Here is a 12,819-nt window from a genome sequence, read left to right on the forward strand (position 1 = left end):
TAGAAAAAATGTTTGGAACATACTGTAACTGAACAAACATAGAGCATTATGTTAGCATCGCAAAGGTTGTGTGTTCGATTCCCAGGGAACACAGATACTGATAAAATGTATGTAACTCAAATGCACTGTGAGTTTCTTTGGATAAAAGTGTCTGCTAAAGGCATTAATGTTAATGTCATGTAAATGCAAACATTGACTTCTGTGGGTTGTTTTCCTTTTCTTTTTTTGGCAGCGTGGCAGGGAACAGGGGGTTTAAGAGGTGGGCGGGGGTAGTAGTATACCACTTTTTTTGAAGACTACACCACTGGTCAGAAACCATACAAATTGTGGAGCACAAAGACAAAACCTTGTTTTTTTCATAGCATAATCCGCAATAAATAAATGTGTAAAATGAAATTGTATTTTAATTATTCATTCATCTTCTACCGCTTATCCGAACTACCTCGGGTCACGGGGAGCCTGTGCCTATCTCAGGCGTCATCGGGCATCAAGGCAGGATACACCCTGGACGGAGTGCCAACCCATCGCAGGGCACACACACACACACTCATTCACTCACCCGGAGGAAACCCACGAGGCAAGGGGAGAACATGCAAACTCCACACACACAAGGTGGAAGCGGGAATCGAACCCCGACCCTGGAGGTGTGAGGCGAATGTGCTAACCACTAAGCCACCGTGCCCCCCTATTTTAATTATTAGTTAACATTAAAAACTACTTCATAAATGTACATATGAAAAAAGGATGAAAAAATCATCTTGATTTTTTATTTATTATTCTTTTTTATTATTCGCCCTCTTCTGCTACATAAACAAAGCTGCAAGCATTGAGTACATGAAATGTCCAACTTTGTATTATCAGCTGAATAAGCGCATCACATTTATACATGAAATGCATATACTGTAGTCACACTATTTAAACTACAAAATAGCATAGAATAGTGCATAAGTATGCGATTTGGGACGCATCTAAAAACTACGTTTCCCTGCAATATTTAAAGACACTCACTGGTGCCACCTAAGGGTGCAATGTAACTTACAGAACGGGTCACTAGGATGAATCATAACCACCATGGGGGAAAAAAACGACTTATTGTTTTGTGTGTGTTGGTTAAGCAAAAATTCATGGAAAAGTCAGTAAAACTACTAGGTTCTAAACTTCAAAGAGAAACAAAAAAACACATAATTCTTGATTAAATGACTGTGCAAGCTACATTTATCTGTTACTTATATGACTACTAAAATGTGTGTACTGAAAAAATCTTTATCAGGCATTTGGCTACACAACTGAAAAGGCATGAGACAATACAATTGCTATTTTTTGCACTGTAATTTGAGTAGACATTGTAATTTGGGTAGACATATTTGGTAGACAGTAGACATACTGTATTTGGAAAATGTGTTATCAATGTTCTTTAGTTTGCGTTACATATCTCAGAACTGTCCTTCTTTGCTTCCTGTTCTGCCTTGCCTGTTTATCGAACCTGCCTGTTCCACATTCCAGATTTTGCTTGCCTTGGGCTGTCCATTGACCTGGATTATTGCCTGCCCTTTATTGCTGTGTCTGCCTACTGGTTCTGGATTATTTGACTGTGTTAGACTGAGATTTTGCCTGCAGTATTTAGATTCGTTCTGTGACTTCTGTTGTGTTTTTGTCTGTTCTCTTGTCACTTTTATCTTCCTGCATCTATCCCCACTCTCATTAAAGACTCTTGTCTGCACCCTGCATCTGGTTCAGAATCTGCCATTCCTGACAATTGGTGTCACCTAAATATTACTGTTAAATTAAAGTTTTTTTCCACTGGATTGCTAGCAGCAATAATGTACACAGATTAGCAAGATCATTATTTGATCTTAATCACTGAACGTATTTTATTTCATATGTTTCCAGAAAAACACAATGTTGCTTCAAGTAATTGTGACTCCAGAGTGCTTATAGAAGCTCCCTAAAGCTGATATGGTCACACTGGAAATTATCTGGGAATTGTTCAAAACTACAGTATATATGAGAGCACATATTCTGACAATGATGTTAACCTTGACACAGCAAAAAACACATCCAGTCTGTCCAGTCCATCCTCTTCTATAGCCAGGGCCACACATTTTCCAAATACCAAAATTTTCCTATTTGAAACTCAAACTGAGAAAAGCTACACTATAACCCTTCTTGCTGTACATTTTACAGAATATAGATTAAGTTTATTAATCCCTGGTGGGAAAATAAATTGTAGTAACAACTTGGCACATGTAAAACATAGTAGGGTTACAAAAAACAAAAGAGATAATAAGAATAGCTATAGGGCTTAGAGCAATAAACAAAAGGTGTATAGTGCAGTGGGGATGCAATAAAAGATGTGAAACCTGTACAGTAAAATATATTAGTACAAAAATAAAGAGGTAGTGATATGTGCAAGAATAGACAGATATGCTAGATGGTTTGATAAACAAGTGTACAAGAAAAGCAGTTAAATTATGCAAAATATGTAATAAAAATTATTGACATAAATAAACAAGACTACTGAAATTCTTGGTGTGTTTAACACATCTGACCTGGGCAGATTAGTTGTAAACTCTGAAATTACAGTATAGTACTGTTATTATCAACTCCAGTATACTACTGTGACAGCTGTCATTTTAGAAAATGAATTTGGATTGTCTACAAGCTTTATTAAAAACGTGCAATTAAAAAGTAACAATTAACAACACAGTAATAATAACATTCTTCCAAATGTGTTTTCAGAAATTGAAAGAGCCTGAATTGTACTCAGAAATTATGAAAATATTCTTGTGCCTTCCACAGAAAAAAATGAAGTCATAGGAGATAAAAGGGAGTAAATTAGAAAGGAGGTTATTATTATTATTATTATTATTATTATTATTATTATTATTATTATTATTATAATTACTATTATTATTATTATTATTATTGGGCAAACCAACACCCTGGTGATGAGAAATTCCCATCATCATATTGACTGATTAAAATTGCATTTAATTGCATTCAACAGGGTGGTGCGATAATGTTTTATAAATATTGTCTCAAACTGCTTTTTCTAAATAAATGGTTTGTTAAGATGGTCTCACTTTATATTAATATTCCAAAGAAGTACATATTAAAGTTCCTTTGTTACTTCCTTTTGGTAATTCAGTAGTTCAGTAGAGTAAGGAATTGTGTAATATAAGCTATCTAAAACACATCCTGGTATTTCCCCTGAGCTGATGAGGGTGGAGTTTGTGGTCAGAGTTTCACAACAGCTAAACAATTGTGCATTGTCACTTAGTGCCTCAGAGTTTATTCATCTTTAGAGCAACATACAATAAGCTTGCCTCAGATTTTAAGCTGTTTAAGGATTGCCATGAGAGCTGCTTTAACATCGCTGCATGCCAAGATGCTACTCATGCTTCTTGCAGGATGTGTTATAATGATTAAAGGTCAAACTACAGGTAAGATGTTATATATCATCAATACAATATATTAGTATATTTTTAGTGTCTCTGAGAGCACTTTCCTTAGTGTCACTTTACCTATTATAAAAGCTGTATATTTATCTACATATATTGAATGCTCTCTTGCATTTCAGCTGAATGTCAGACAGACATGTGGTAGATGTGGTGATGACAAGAATTTGATTGTTATATAACCATTGCAATGGTGCCATGATGTGTACTGTATTATTAGCTACATTTACAACATTTGGTTGTCCCCCTTATCCAGAGTAACTTTCATTAATGGCATAGCAGCAGCAGTGTCTGAGATTTTGATTATTAGTCCCAAATCTTAACCACTGATCTAAAATAGCCCAACACTTATTACAACTGAAATAATAATAATGTAATAATAATAATAATAAATAATGTTTTTTTTACTTACTAGCTATCCAAAAATAGCAACTAGTGTTGGTAGTAATGTTAGGAGAAAATAACATTTTATTGTGTAAAGCTGTATTTGCAATTGGTTTTCACCTTTAGCGTTTCATTTTCCATCACCTCTATATCTCTATATCTCACTTATCTTTTTGTCTGAGCACCATTGTCTTCATTTAATCACGTGTATAACAAACAGAAGACGTTCAGAGATTCTCAGAAAAACAAACCAGGAAGCTGCAGATCTGTTCTGCTACAGTATTCATAATGTGATAAAGGTGCCCTGAATAATATCTTAAATAAATAGCAGCACTTTAAATACAATTTAATTTAATATACATTTAATATAGCACTATCTTTCTGGATTCAAATTGGTCAGAAAATGTTGATTATTGAAAATTATTATTATTATAAGGCTTATTTATTGAAATAAGCTGACTACTTTGACAGTAGTCAATCTGCAAGTAGGTTATTATTTCTATAGTGACAGCTCATTCACAGGAACTTGTACAGGGGATACTTCACAAAAAACAATTCAAGAACGTGTTATTGTTAAAATTGTAAGGTTTTCAATGAGAAGATGATTTCTGAGAAGACACCTATTTCTGGTAGGTGTCTCCAGTGTCATAACCTTTTAAGAGATTCAACTTTAACTTTAGAGTTTCCAATATCTTCCAAACAGAAGAGTGCATATGCTGGCAAACCTGTTATATATTTAGCATTTATAGACACTATGATATAAATGAGAACACATGATATATATGAGAACACAAGCTCTCTTGGTTCACAGATATTACACAACTTTAAATTAAAAACAAAAAAAAAAAATGGAATTCATGACATGCTCTTCTTAAAAAATCACTCAAAAGACATTTTGGGATGTGGTGTTATAGAGAAATCATCTAATTTGGCAATGATAACAGTAATTAATTAATTATTTCCCCCTAAAACAACATGACACCAAGGGTCATACATGTAATAATAATAATAATAATAATAATAATAATACTTATATTGCTTCTCCAATTATAAGCAAATGCATTGTGTACCTTTAAAATGGCAGTTGTGTTGTCTCAAGTGTTTGGCAAATTTGAAGCAATTTCTTACATACATTTGGAAACAAAACATGAAAATCTGGTCATATAACCAAACAAATTAAAGCATTATTAAAACAACATCACACACCATAAATAAGTAACACAAGCTTACATACAGGCAGCGTGTCATGTTACCAATAAACTGTAAAGCGTAAATTCTTCCCATTCCTGATGAAAACTGTCACGTGTTATTTTCTGTCATGCGTTTCCTTTATGAGCCACCATGTGTCATAATTAATGGGACATTACCTTGATTACTTGACAATGTTGCATACTTTACATTCTATTAATCATTTACCACAATGCTAAACACCAAACAAAAACATAGTTATATAGTACATTTTACTGTACCTTATCTGTATTAAAAAGACAATAAACATCAATTGTTTGTATCATTAGGAGTTTATAAATACAGAATGTGTCCTTTTTTAATAATTCACTATCTGTCAGGACTTTTGCTTGGACATTCTCTGCCGGAACATTAGGGGGTGTTCCAGCAGTGTTTTTTGTGTCACGTTTCTTGTCAATACTCACCTGTTCGTAATGGACTAATCTTTATGTCTATTTATTATGTGTAGTCTTAGTCTTTGCGTGTCGGTTTTGTATCATGTTTTCCCAGTTCTTATGCTCGTGAATTTATGTTCCCTGTCTGTTTCTTTTGTTAATAAATTGTTTTTCTTTTTTAACTTGTTATCCCTGTGTTTGGGTCTGTGCCTATCCCCACCTTTCCTGATGATGTCAATATTTCTTCTTCTTCTGTTACATGTTAATTTGTGTAGTTCAACTGCCTAGCACTATAATTCATTTCATGGACACACCTTGGCCCTAGTGGAATAAATTTTGACTGGCATATAGTTTTTATTTCTTCAGCCAAACATAATGCCTAGAAAATTATGGATCAAACTAAATTTTGCAAGAAATTTTGTGCATCTCAGTTATTACTCTATCTGATACTTCTAAAAATAACATTGAAATAAAGCTAAAAAAAAAAGATTAAGAAATTTACACTAAAGTAAATACCACATGAAACAATATCTCACCAAATAAAAAAAAAAATGCATTCTCAACAGAGATATTGTCGCGACGAGACAAAGGCGAGTGAGGATCCAAACGCAGTTCAGTCTTTTATTAATCCAACACAAGAAATGGGCAAACAGACGGGCAGGCAAAACAGGGAAGAGCACTGAGCAACACGGGAAACAGGAACATCGACACCAACATACAACAACGACCAACACCAGGGAAGAGAACAAACAGGGTAGATATAGCAAACAGGAACCAATCACCACACAGAGACAATCAGTGACTAACACGATACACCTGGGGGGGAGATAGAGTGCAATTAGTGTCCATGGTAGCCAATGAGTGGGCGGAGCAAACAATTAACAGCAAGGCAGACAGTAACAGGGCAAAACACAGACAGACTCATTACAGAATTAATTTCATTCATTCATTCATTCATTTTCTACCGCTTATCCGAACTACCTCGGGTCACGGGGAGCCTGTGCCTACCTCAGGCGTCATCAGGCATCAAGGCAGGATACACCCTGGACGGAGTGCCAACCCATCACAGGGCACACACACACACACTCTCATTCACTCACGCAATCACACACTAGGGACAATTTTCCAGAAATGCCAATCAACCTATCATGCATGTCTTTGGACCAGGAGAGGAAACCGGAGTACCCGGAGGAAACCCCCGAGGCACGGGGAGAACATGCAAACTCCACACACACAAGGCGGAGGCGGGAATCGAACCCCGACCCTGGAGGTGTGAGGCGAACGTGCTAACCACTAAGCCACCGTGCCCCCCTGAATTAATTTCATTCATTCATTCATTCATCTTCTACCGCTTATCCGAACTACCTCGGGTCACGGGGAGCCTGTGCCTATCTCAGGCGTCATTGGGCATCAAGGCAGGATACACCCTGGACGGAGTGCCAACCCATCACAGGGCACACACACACACACACTCTCATTCACTCACGCAATCACACACTAGGGACAATTTTCCAGAAATGCCAATCAACCTATCATGCATGTCTTTGGACCAGGGGAGGAAACCGGAGTACCCGGAGGAAACCCCCGAGGCACGGGGAGAACATGCAAACTCCACACACACAAGGCGGAGGCGGGAATCGAACCCCGACCCTGGAGGTGTGAGGCGAACGTGCTAACCACTAAGCCACCGTGCCCCCCTGAATTAATTTCAATAAAATAAAATTATTTTTTAAATAAATTAACTCCGTTACCGTTACCATATGATGCGGTTGTCCATTACTTCATTGAATTAATTCATTTTGTCTGAAGTGTAGCCTACAGCCTAACCTGTTTACAGCAGCGACGCACTGTAGGATTGGTGGATGCCAACCACTGTAAACACGAAGACGCACGAGGGAAATGGCGAGTCAAAACGAGAGCAAGACGAGTTTCTCGTTTTTAGTGTTTAAAAATTACTTTGTGTTTAAGTCAGTTTTGTGTTTGTATAGACCATAACGCATAAAAGGGCATTAATGGGAACATTAAAGAACGTTCTTTAAAAAAGTAACTAAAAAGTTACTTTTTAACAGTAATGTGTTACTTTTTGGTGTAAGTAATCAACAAAGTAATTGAGTTGCTTTCTGAATGAAGTAACGAGTAACTGTACCTGCAACTTCCACACCTAGTAACTGTAACTAGTTACTATTTCTTAGTAGCTATTTCTTAACACTTGTTATAACATTAGTTATAACAGTTGATTTTTTTACATACTGATAAATATTTTCCCTTTTTAGGTATTTATGAGCCTACAGGTCAAACAGTTACATACTACCACTACAGCTACTAAGATTTACTACACTATAACTGTTATTTTATTGTTATCATGTTTACATATATTTTCTAACATGCAACAAAATACCACTGAGAAATATAATTCCTCTCTTTTAGAAAATTATGACACTTCATTGTCTTCAGACTCAACATCCACTGCAAATGGAACATCATCTCCATCTTCATTGATTACAGATACAACATCCACACTTATAGCTACTACACAAACATCAACTACAAATGAATCATCTCTGCCTTCACCCTCTCCAGAGACATCCACACCTACAGCTACTACACAAACAACAACTACAAATGAAACATCATCTCTGCCTTCACCATCTCCAGAGACATCCACACCTACAGCTACTACACAAACAACTACAGCTGAAACAACATCTCCGCCTTCTTCGACTACAGATACATCATCCACACCTACAGCTACTACACAAACAACTACAAATGAAACATCATCTCCGCCTTCATTGACCACAGATACAGCATCCACACCTACAGCTACTACACAAACAACAACTACAAATGAATCATCTCTGCCTTCACCGTCTCCAGAGACATCCATACCTACAGCTACTACACAAACATCATCTACAGCTGAAACAACATATCCGCCTTCTTCGACTACAGATACATCATCCACACCTATAACTACTACACAAACAACAACTACAAATGAAACATCATCTCCGCCTTCATTGACCACAGATACATCATCCACACCTACAGCTGCTACACAAACAACAACTACAAATGAATCATCTCTGCCTTCACCCTCTCCAGAGACATCCATACCTACAGCTACTACACAAACAACATCTCCGCCTTCTTCGACTACAGATACATCATCCACACCTACAGCTACTACACAAACAACAACTACAAATGAATCATCTCTGCCTTCACCCGCCTTCTTCGACTACAGATACATCATCCACACCTACAGCTACTACACAAACAACAACTACAAATGAATCATCTCTGCCTTCACCCTCTCCAGAGACATCCACAACTACAGCTACTACACAAATATTAACTACATTGTCTTCAACTACATTCAACTCTGCAGAAACAGCAACCTTCACAACCCAATCTCCCACATCAACAGCCATTACCAACGCCTATCCAACAACAACAGATATAACTACCACCTTTCTACAAACAACACCTATTACAGCCTTCACTTCGGAAACAACAACCAACACAACCCAATCTCCCACATCAACAGCCATTGAAATCACCTATCTAACATCAACAGGCTTAACAACCACCTTTCCCCAAACAACTCTTGGAACCATCTCTCCAGAAACAACACCCGTCACAACCCAATCTCCAACATCAACAGCCATTACAAACACCTATCCAACAACAACAGATATAATATCTACCTCTACACAAACAACAGCTATTACAACCATCACTCCTGAAACAACAACCAGCACAACCCAATCTCCCACATCAACAGCCATTGTAATCACCTATCCAACATCAACAGACCTAACAACCACCTTTCTACAAACAACCCTTGGAACCATCTCATTAGAAACAACACCCGTCACAACCCAACCTCCAACTTCAACAGCCATTACAAACACCTATCCAACAACAACAGATATAACAACCACGTTTCTACAAACAACAGCTATTACAGCCATCACTCCAGAAACAACAACCAACACAACCCAATTTCCAACATCAACAGCCATTACAAACACCTATCCAACAACAGATATAACAACCACCTTTACACAAACAGCTATTACAGCCATCACTCCAGAAACAACAACTAACACAGCCCAATCTCCAACATCAACAGCCATTACAACCATCTATCCAACAACAACAGATATAATATCTACCTCTACACAAACAACAGCTATTACAGCCATCACTCCTGAAACAACAACCAGCACAACCCAATCTCCCACATCAACAGCCATTGTAATCACCTATCCAACATCAACAGACCTAACAACCACCTTTCTACAAACAACTCTTGGAAACATCTCATTAGAAACAACACCCGTCACAACCCAACCTCCAACATCAACAGCCATTACAAACACCTATCCAACAACAACAGATATAACAACCGCCTTTACACAAACAACAGCTATTACAGCCATCACTCCAGAAACAACAACCAACACAACCCAACCTCCAACATCAACAGCCATTACAAACTCCTATCCAACAACAACAGATATAACAACCGCCTTTACACAAACAACAGCTATTACAGCCATCACTCCAGAAACAACAACCGTCACAACCCAATCTCCAACATCAACAGCCATTACAAACTCCTATCCAACAACAACAGATATAACAACCGCCTTTACACAAACAACAGCTATTACAGCCATCACTCCAGAAACAACAACCGTCACAACCCAATCTCCAACATCAACAGCCATTACAAACACCTATCAAACAACAACAGATATAACAACCACCTTTCCCCAAACAACTCTTGGAACCATCTCTCCAGAAACAACACGCGTCACAACCCAATCTCCAACATCAACAGCCATTACAAACACCTATCCAACAACAGATATAACAACCACCTTTACACAAACAACAGCTATTACAGCCATCACTCCAGAAACAACAACTAACACAGCCCAATCTCCAACATCAACAGCCATTACAACCACCTATCCAACAACAACAGATATAATATCTACCTCTACACAAACAACAGCTATTACAGCCATCACTCCTGAAACAACAACCAACACAACCCAATCTCCCATATCTACAGCCATTGTAATAACCTATCCAACATCAACAGACCTAACAACCACCTTTCCACAAACAACTCTTGGAACCATCTCGCCAGAAACAACAACCAACACAACCCAATCTCCCACATCAACAGCCATTGTAATCACCTATCCTACAACAGATATAACAACCACCTTTACACAAACAACAGCTATTACAGCCATCACTCCAGAAACAACAACTAACACAACCCAATCTCCAACATCAACAGCCATTACAACCACCTATCCAACAACAACAGATATAACATCCACTATTCGTCAAACAAGTATTGTTTTTCATACTCTAATCCTTAATATCCTATTCTAAATTCTAAGATATTAAATGGAAATTTTTAGATGGATTTGTGTTTTGTTCATTCATTTGTTTGTTAATTTATTTTTTATTGTTGTTTAAATTAACTCTCGTATTTATTTCTCTATATATTACAGAGTCTGCTCAAGCAGTGGTTAGGATGCAATCTTTCACTGAACTAAGCAATGAAAATATCATCATTTATATACAAGAGGTAAGACTATGCTTTATGCGATATTGTAATATATATAAAAAGCAATAAGTATGAAATTAAACATTCCTAGGGCCTGCATTTATAAGGAAATAAACTACAGGGTGGTATCGTGTAGCCACTCTGAAGTTGATTATCTTCCTTTTACAGAATGTGCCAAAGTATTCTCTTGCTCTTATACCACAGCCAAGTATTTGAATAGTATTTAGTATCATAATTTTTTATAATTTATAATTATATTAAACTTTGTAATGTTTTTCTAACAAGTTAGTTCCTATTTTTACTTATGTGAGAAGTTAATAAGATGTTAATAAATCCAAAATGCATCTTGTTGTGGTACAAAATACTGACACTGGCATACATGTCTCTTTACAGAAAACATCACACTAGCATACTTTTTTTCAAATAATACATTTTTGTGTATGTAATATATGTATATTTTTTACATGTATAAGTTTTAAGGCACTGTAAAATGTCACTTCACTTACCTTTCTTTTTATTGCAGTTTTTTCAACACATTCAGGCTATGGTTAATGGCACCATTAGGATGACAGTGAAGAAGATCGAAAAAGTAACACCTTAACCACATGGCAACCCGAATTGTTCAATACTCATGTAAATGAATGAGCCTGAAGTCTGAAGTATAAATGTTTATTATTCCTGTTGGCACCTAACAACATACATTATTTGGCCAATCCAATTCCAACCCATCAACATTAAGTGACTATCAAGTGGTACAACAGTCAGGAAATCAAACACTTGATTCCCAATAATGGCATAGTTAACATTTCTGGCATTTAGCATACACCCTTATCTATAGTGACTTACATTTTTATTTAACCCCCCCCCCCCCCACACACACACACACACACACACATTATTTTAGAGTTCAAGTATTTAACACCTTAATCAAAAGGTGCACATTATCGTGTGTGTACCCCAATCCATTCACACACAACAAAATAGAGAAAGCTCTGTCGCCCTCACAAGAAGCACAAACACAACATACAAGTCTCAGTTAGTCTGTGCTAAATGAAAAATAAATCAGACATTTTCTGTGGAGCAGAATGTGGAATTAGTTAGTTAGTTAGTTAGTTAGTTAGTTAGTTAGTTAGTTAGTTAGTTAGTTAGTTTTAGGTGATTTTTAAAACTTTATAAAAATGTTTGTTGTATGTTTTTTAGAAAGCTTCTCTGAGGATGAATTTAATGAAATGTGTCAATATACTTGACGACTTATCATTAGTAATACTGTATATTGTACCATTACAGAGATATAAATAAATAGATTTTGATACTTCAAAACAAAATGTTTGTGTTCTTTAAACAACAATACAACAATAATGACATAGTCTGCAGCACCATGTTAAATCCAGATGAAGTATTTATTTTTTATGAATAGAGTAGAAATTCCTCAACCTTGTTTGAATTTATATGTACCACAAGATGGCAGTATCATCATTTAAATAAATATGAGTCATTGCGTTAACGAATCAGATCACTTGACTCAGCTCACCAAATGACACCTAGTACGTAACGCTAGAAGTTTAGGACCATAGCATAGCAGCTTTTATTTACAAGAGTGCCTGACTGAAATAAAAACCAACCAATCACAGTTCATTTGAGCCATGCGTAGGGGCGTGAGAATGCAAAGACGACTTTCCTAAAAAAAAAAAAAAAAAAAGACCGGCAACCAAAACTCGTTAACGTACCAAAAAAAGAATTATTATACAAATGTAAT

The 12,819-nt window shown here is 36.6% G+C and overlaps 1 protein-coding gene across 3 annotated transcripts; it reads left to right on the forward strand.

Annotated features, from left to right (window-relative positions):
- The first annotated feature begins 3,291 nt into the window (after nt 1-3,291).
- On the forward strand, nt 3,292-12,363 carry LOC132854835 (mucin-2-like). 3 transcript variants are annotated; one of them, XM_060883477.1, is made up of 6 exons: nt 3,292-3,443; nt 7,892-8,641; nt 8,727-10,242; nt 10,357-10,844; nt 11,008-11,084; nt 11,587-12,363. In XM_060883477.1, the coding sequence occupies exons 1-6, from the start codon at nt 3,356-3,358 to the stop codon at nt 11,662-11,664; spliced, it is 2,997 nt and encodes a 998-aa protein (XP_060739460.1). In that variant the 5' UTR covers nt 3,292-3,355; the 3' UTR covers nt 11,665-12,363. The 3 variants fall into 3 exon arrangements, with proteins under 3 accessions (XP_060739460.1, XP_060739469.1, XP_060739451.1); XM_060883486.1 differs by having other exon boundaries at nt 7,892-8,353; nt 8,582-8,641; nt 8,727-10,844; nt 11,587-12,360; XM_060883468.1 differs by having other exon boundaries at nt 8,727-10,844; nt 11,587-12,361.
- The last annotated feature ends 456 nt before the right edge of the window (nt 12,364-12,819 follow it).

Source organism: Tachysurus vachellii, chromosome 1 (assembly GCF_030014155.1).
Source record: "Tachysurus vachellii isolate PV-2020 chromosome 1, HZAU_Pvac_v1, whole genome shotgun sequence".
Classification (NCBI taxonomy): Eukaryota; Metazoa; Chordata; class Actinopteri; order Siluriformes; family Bagridae; genus Tachysurus; species Tachysurus vachellii.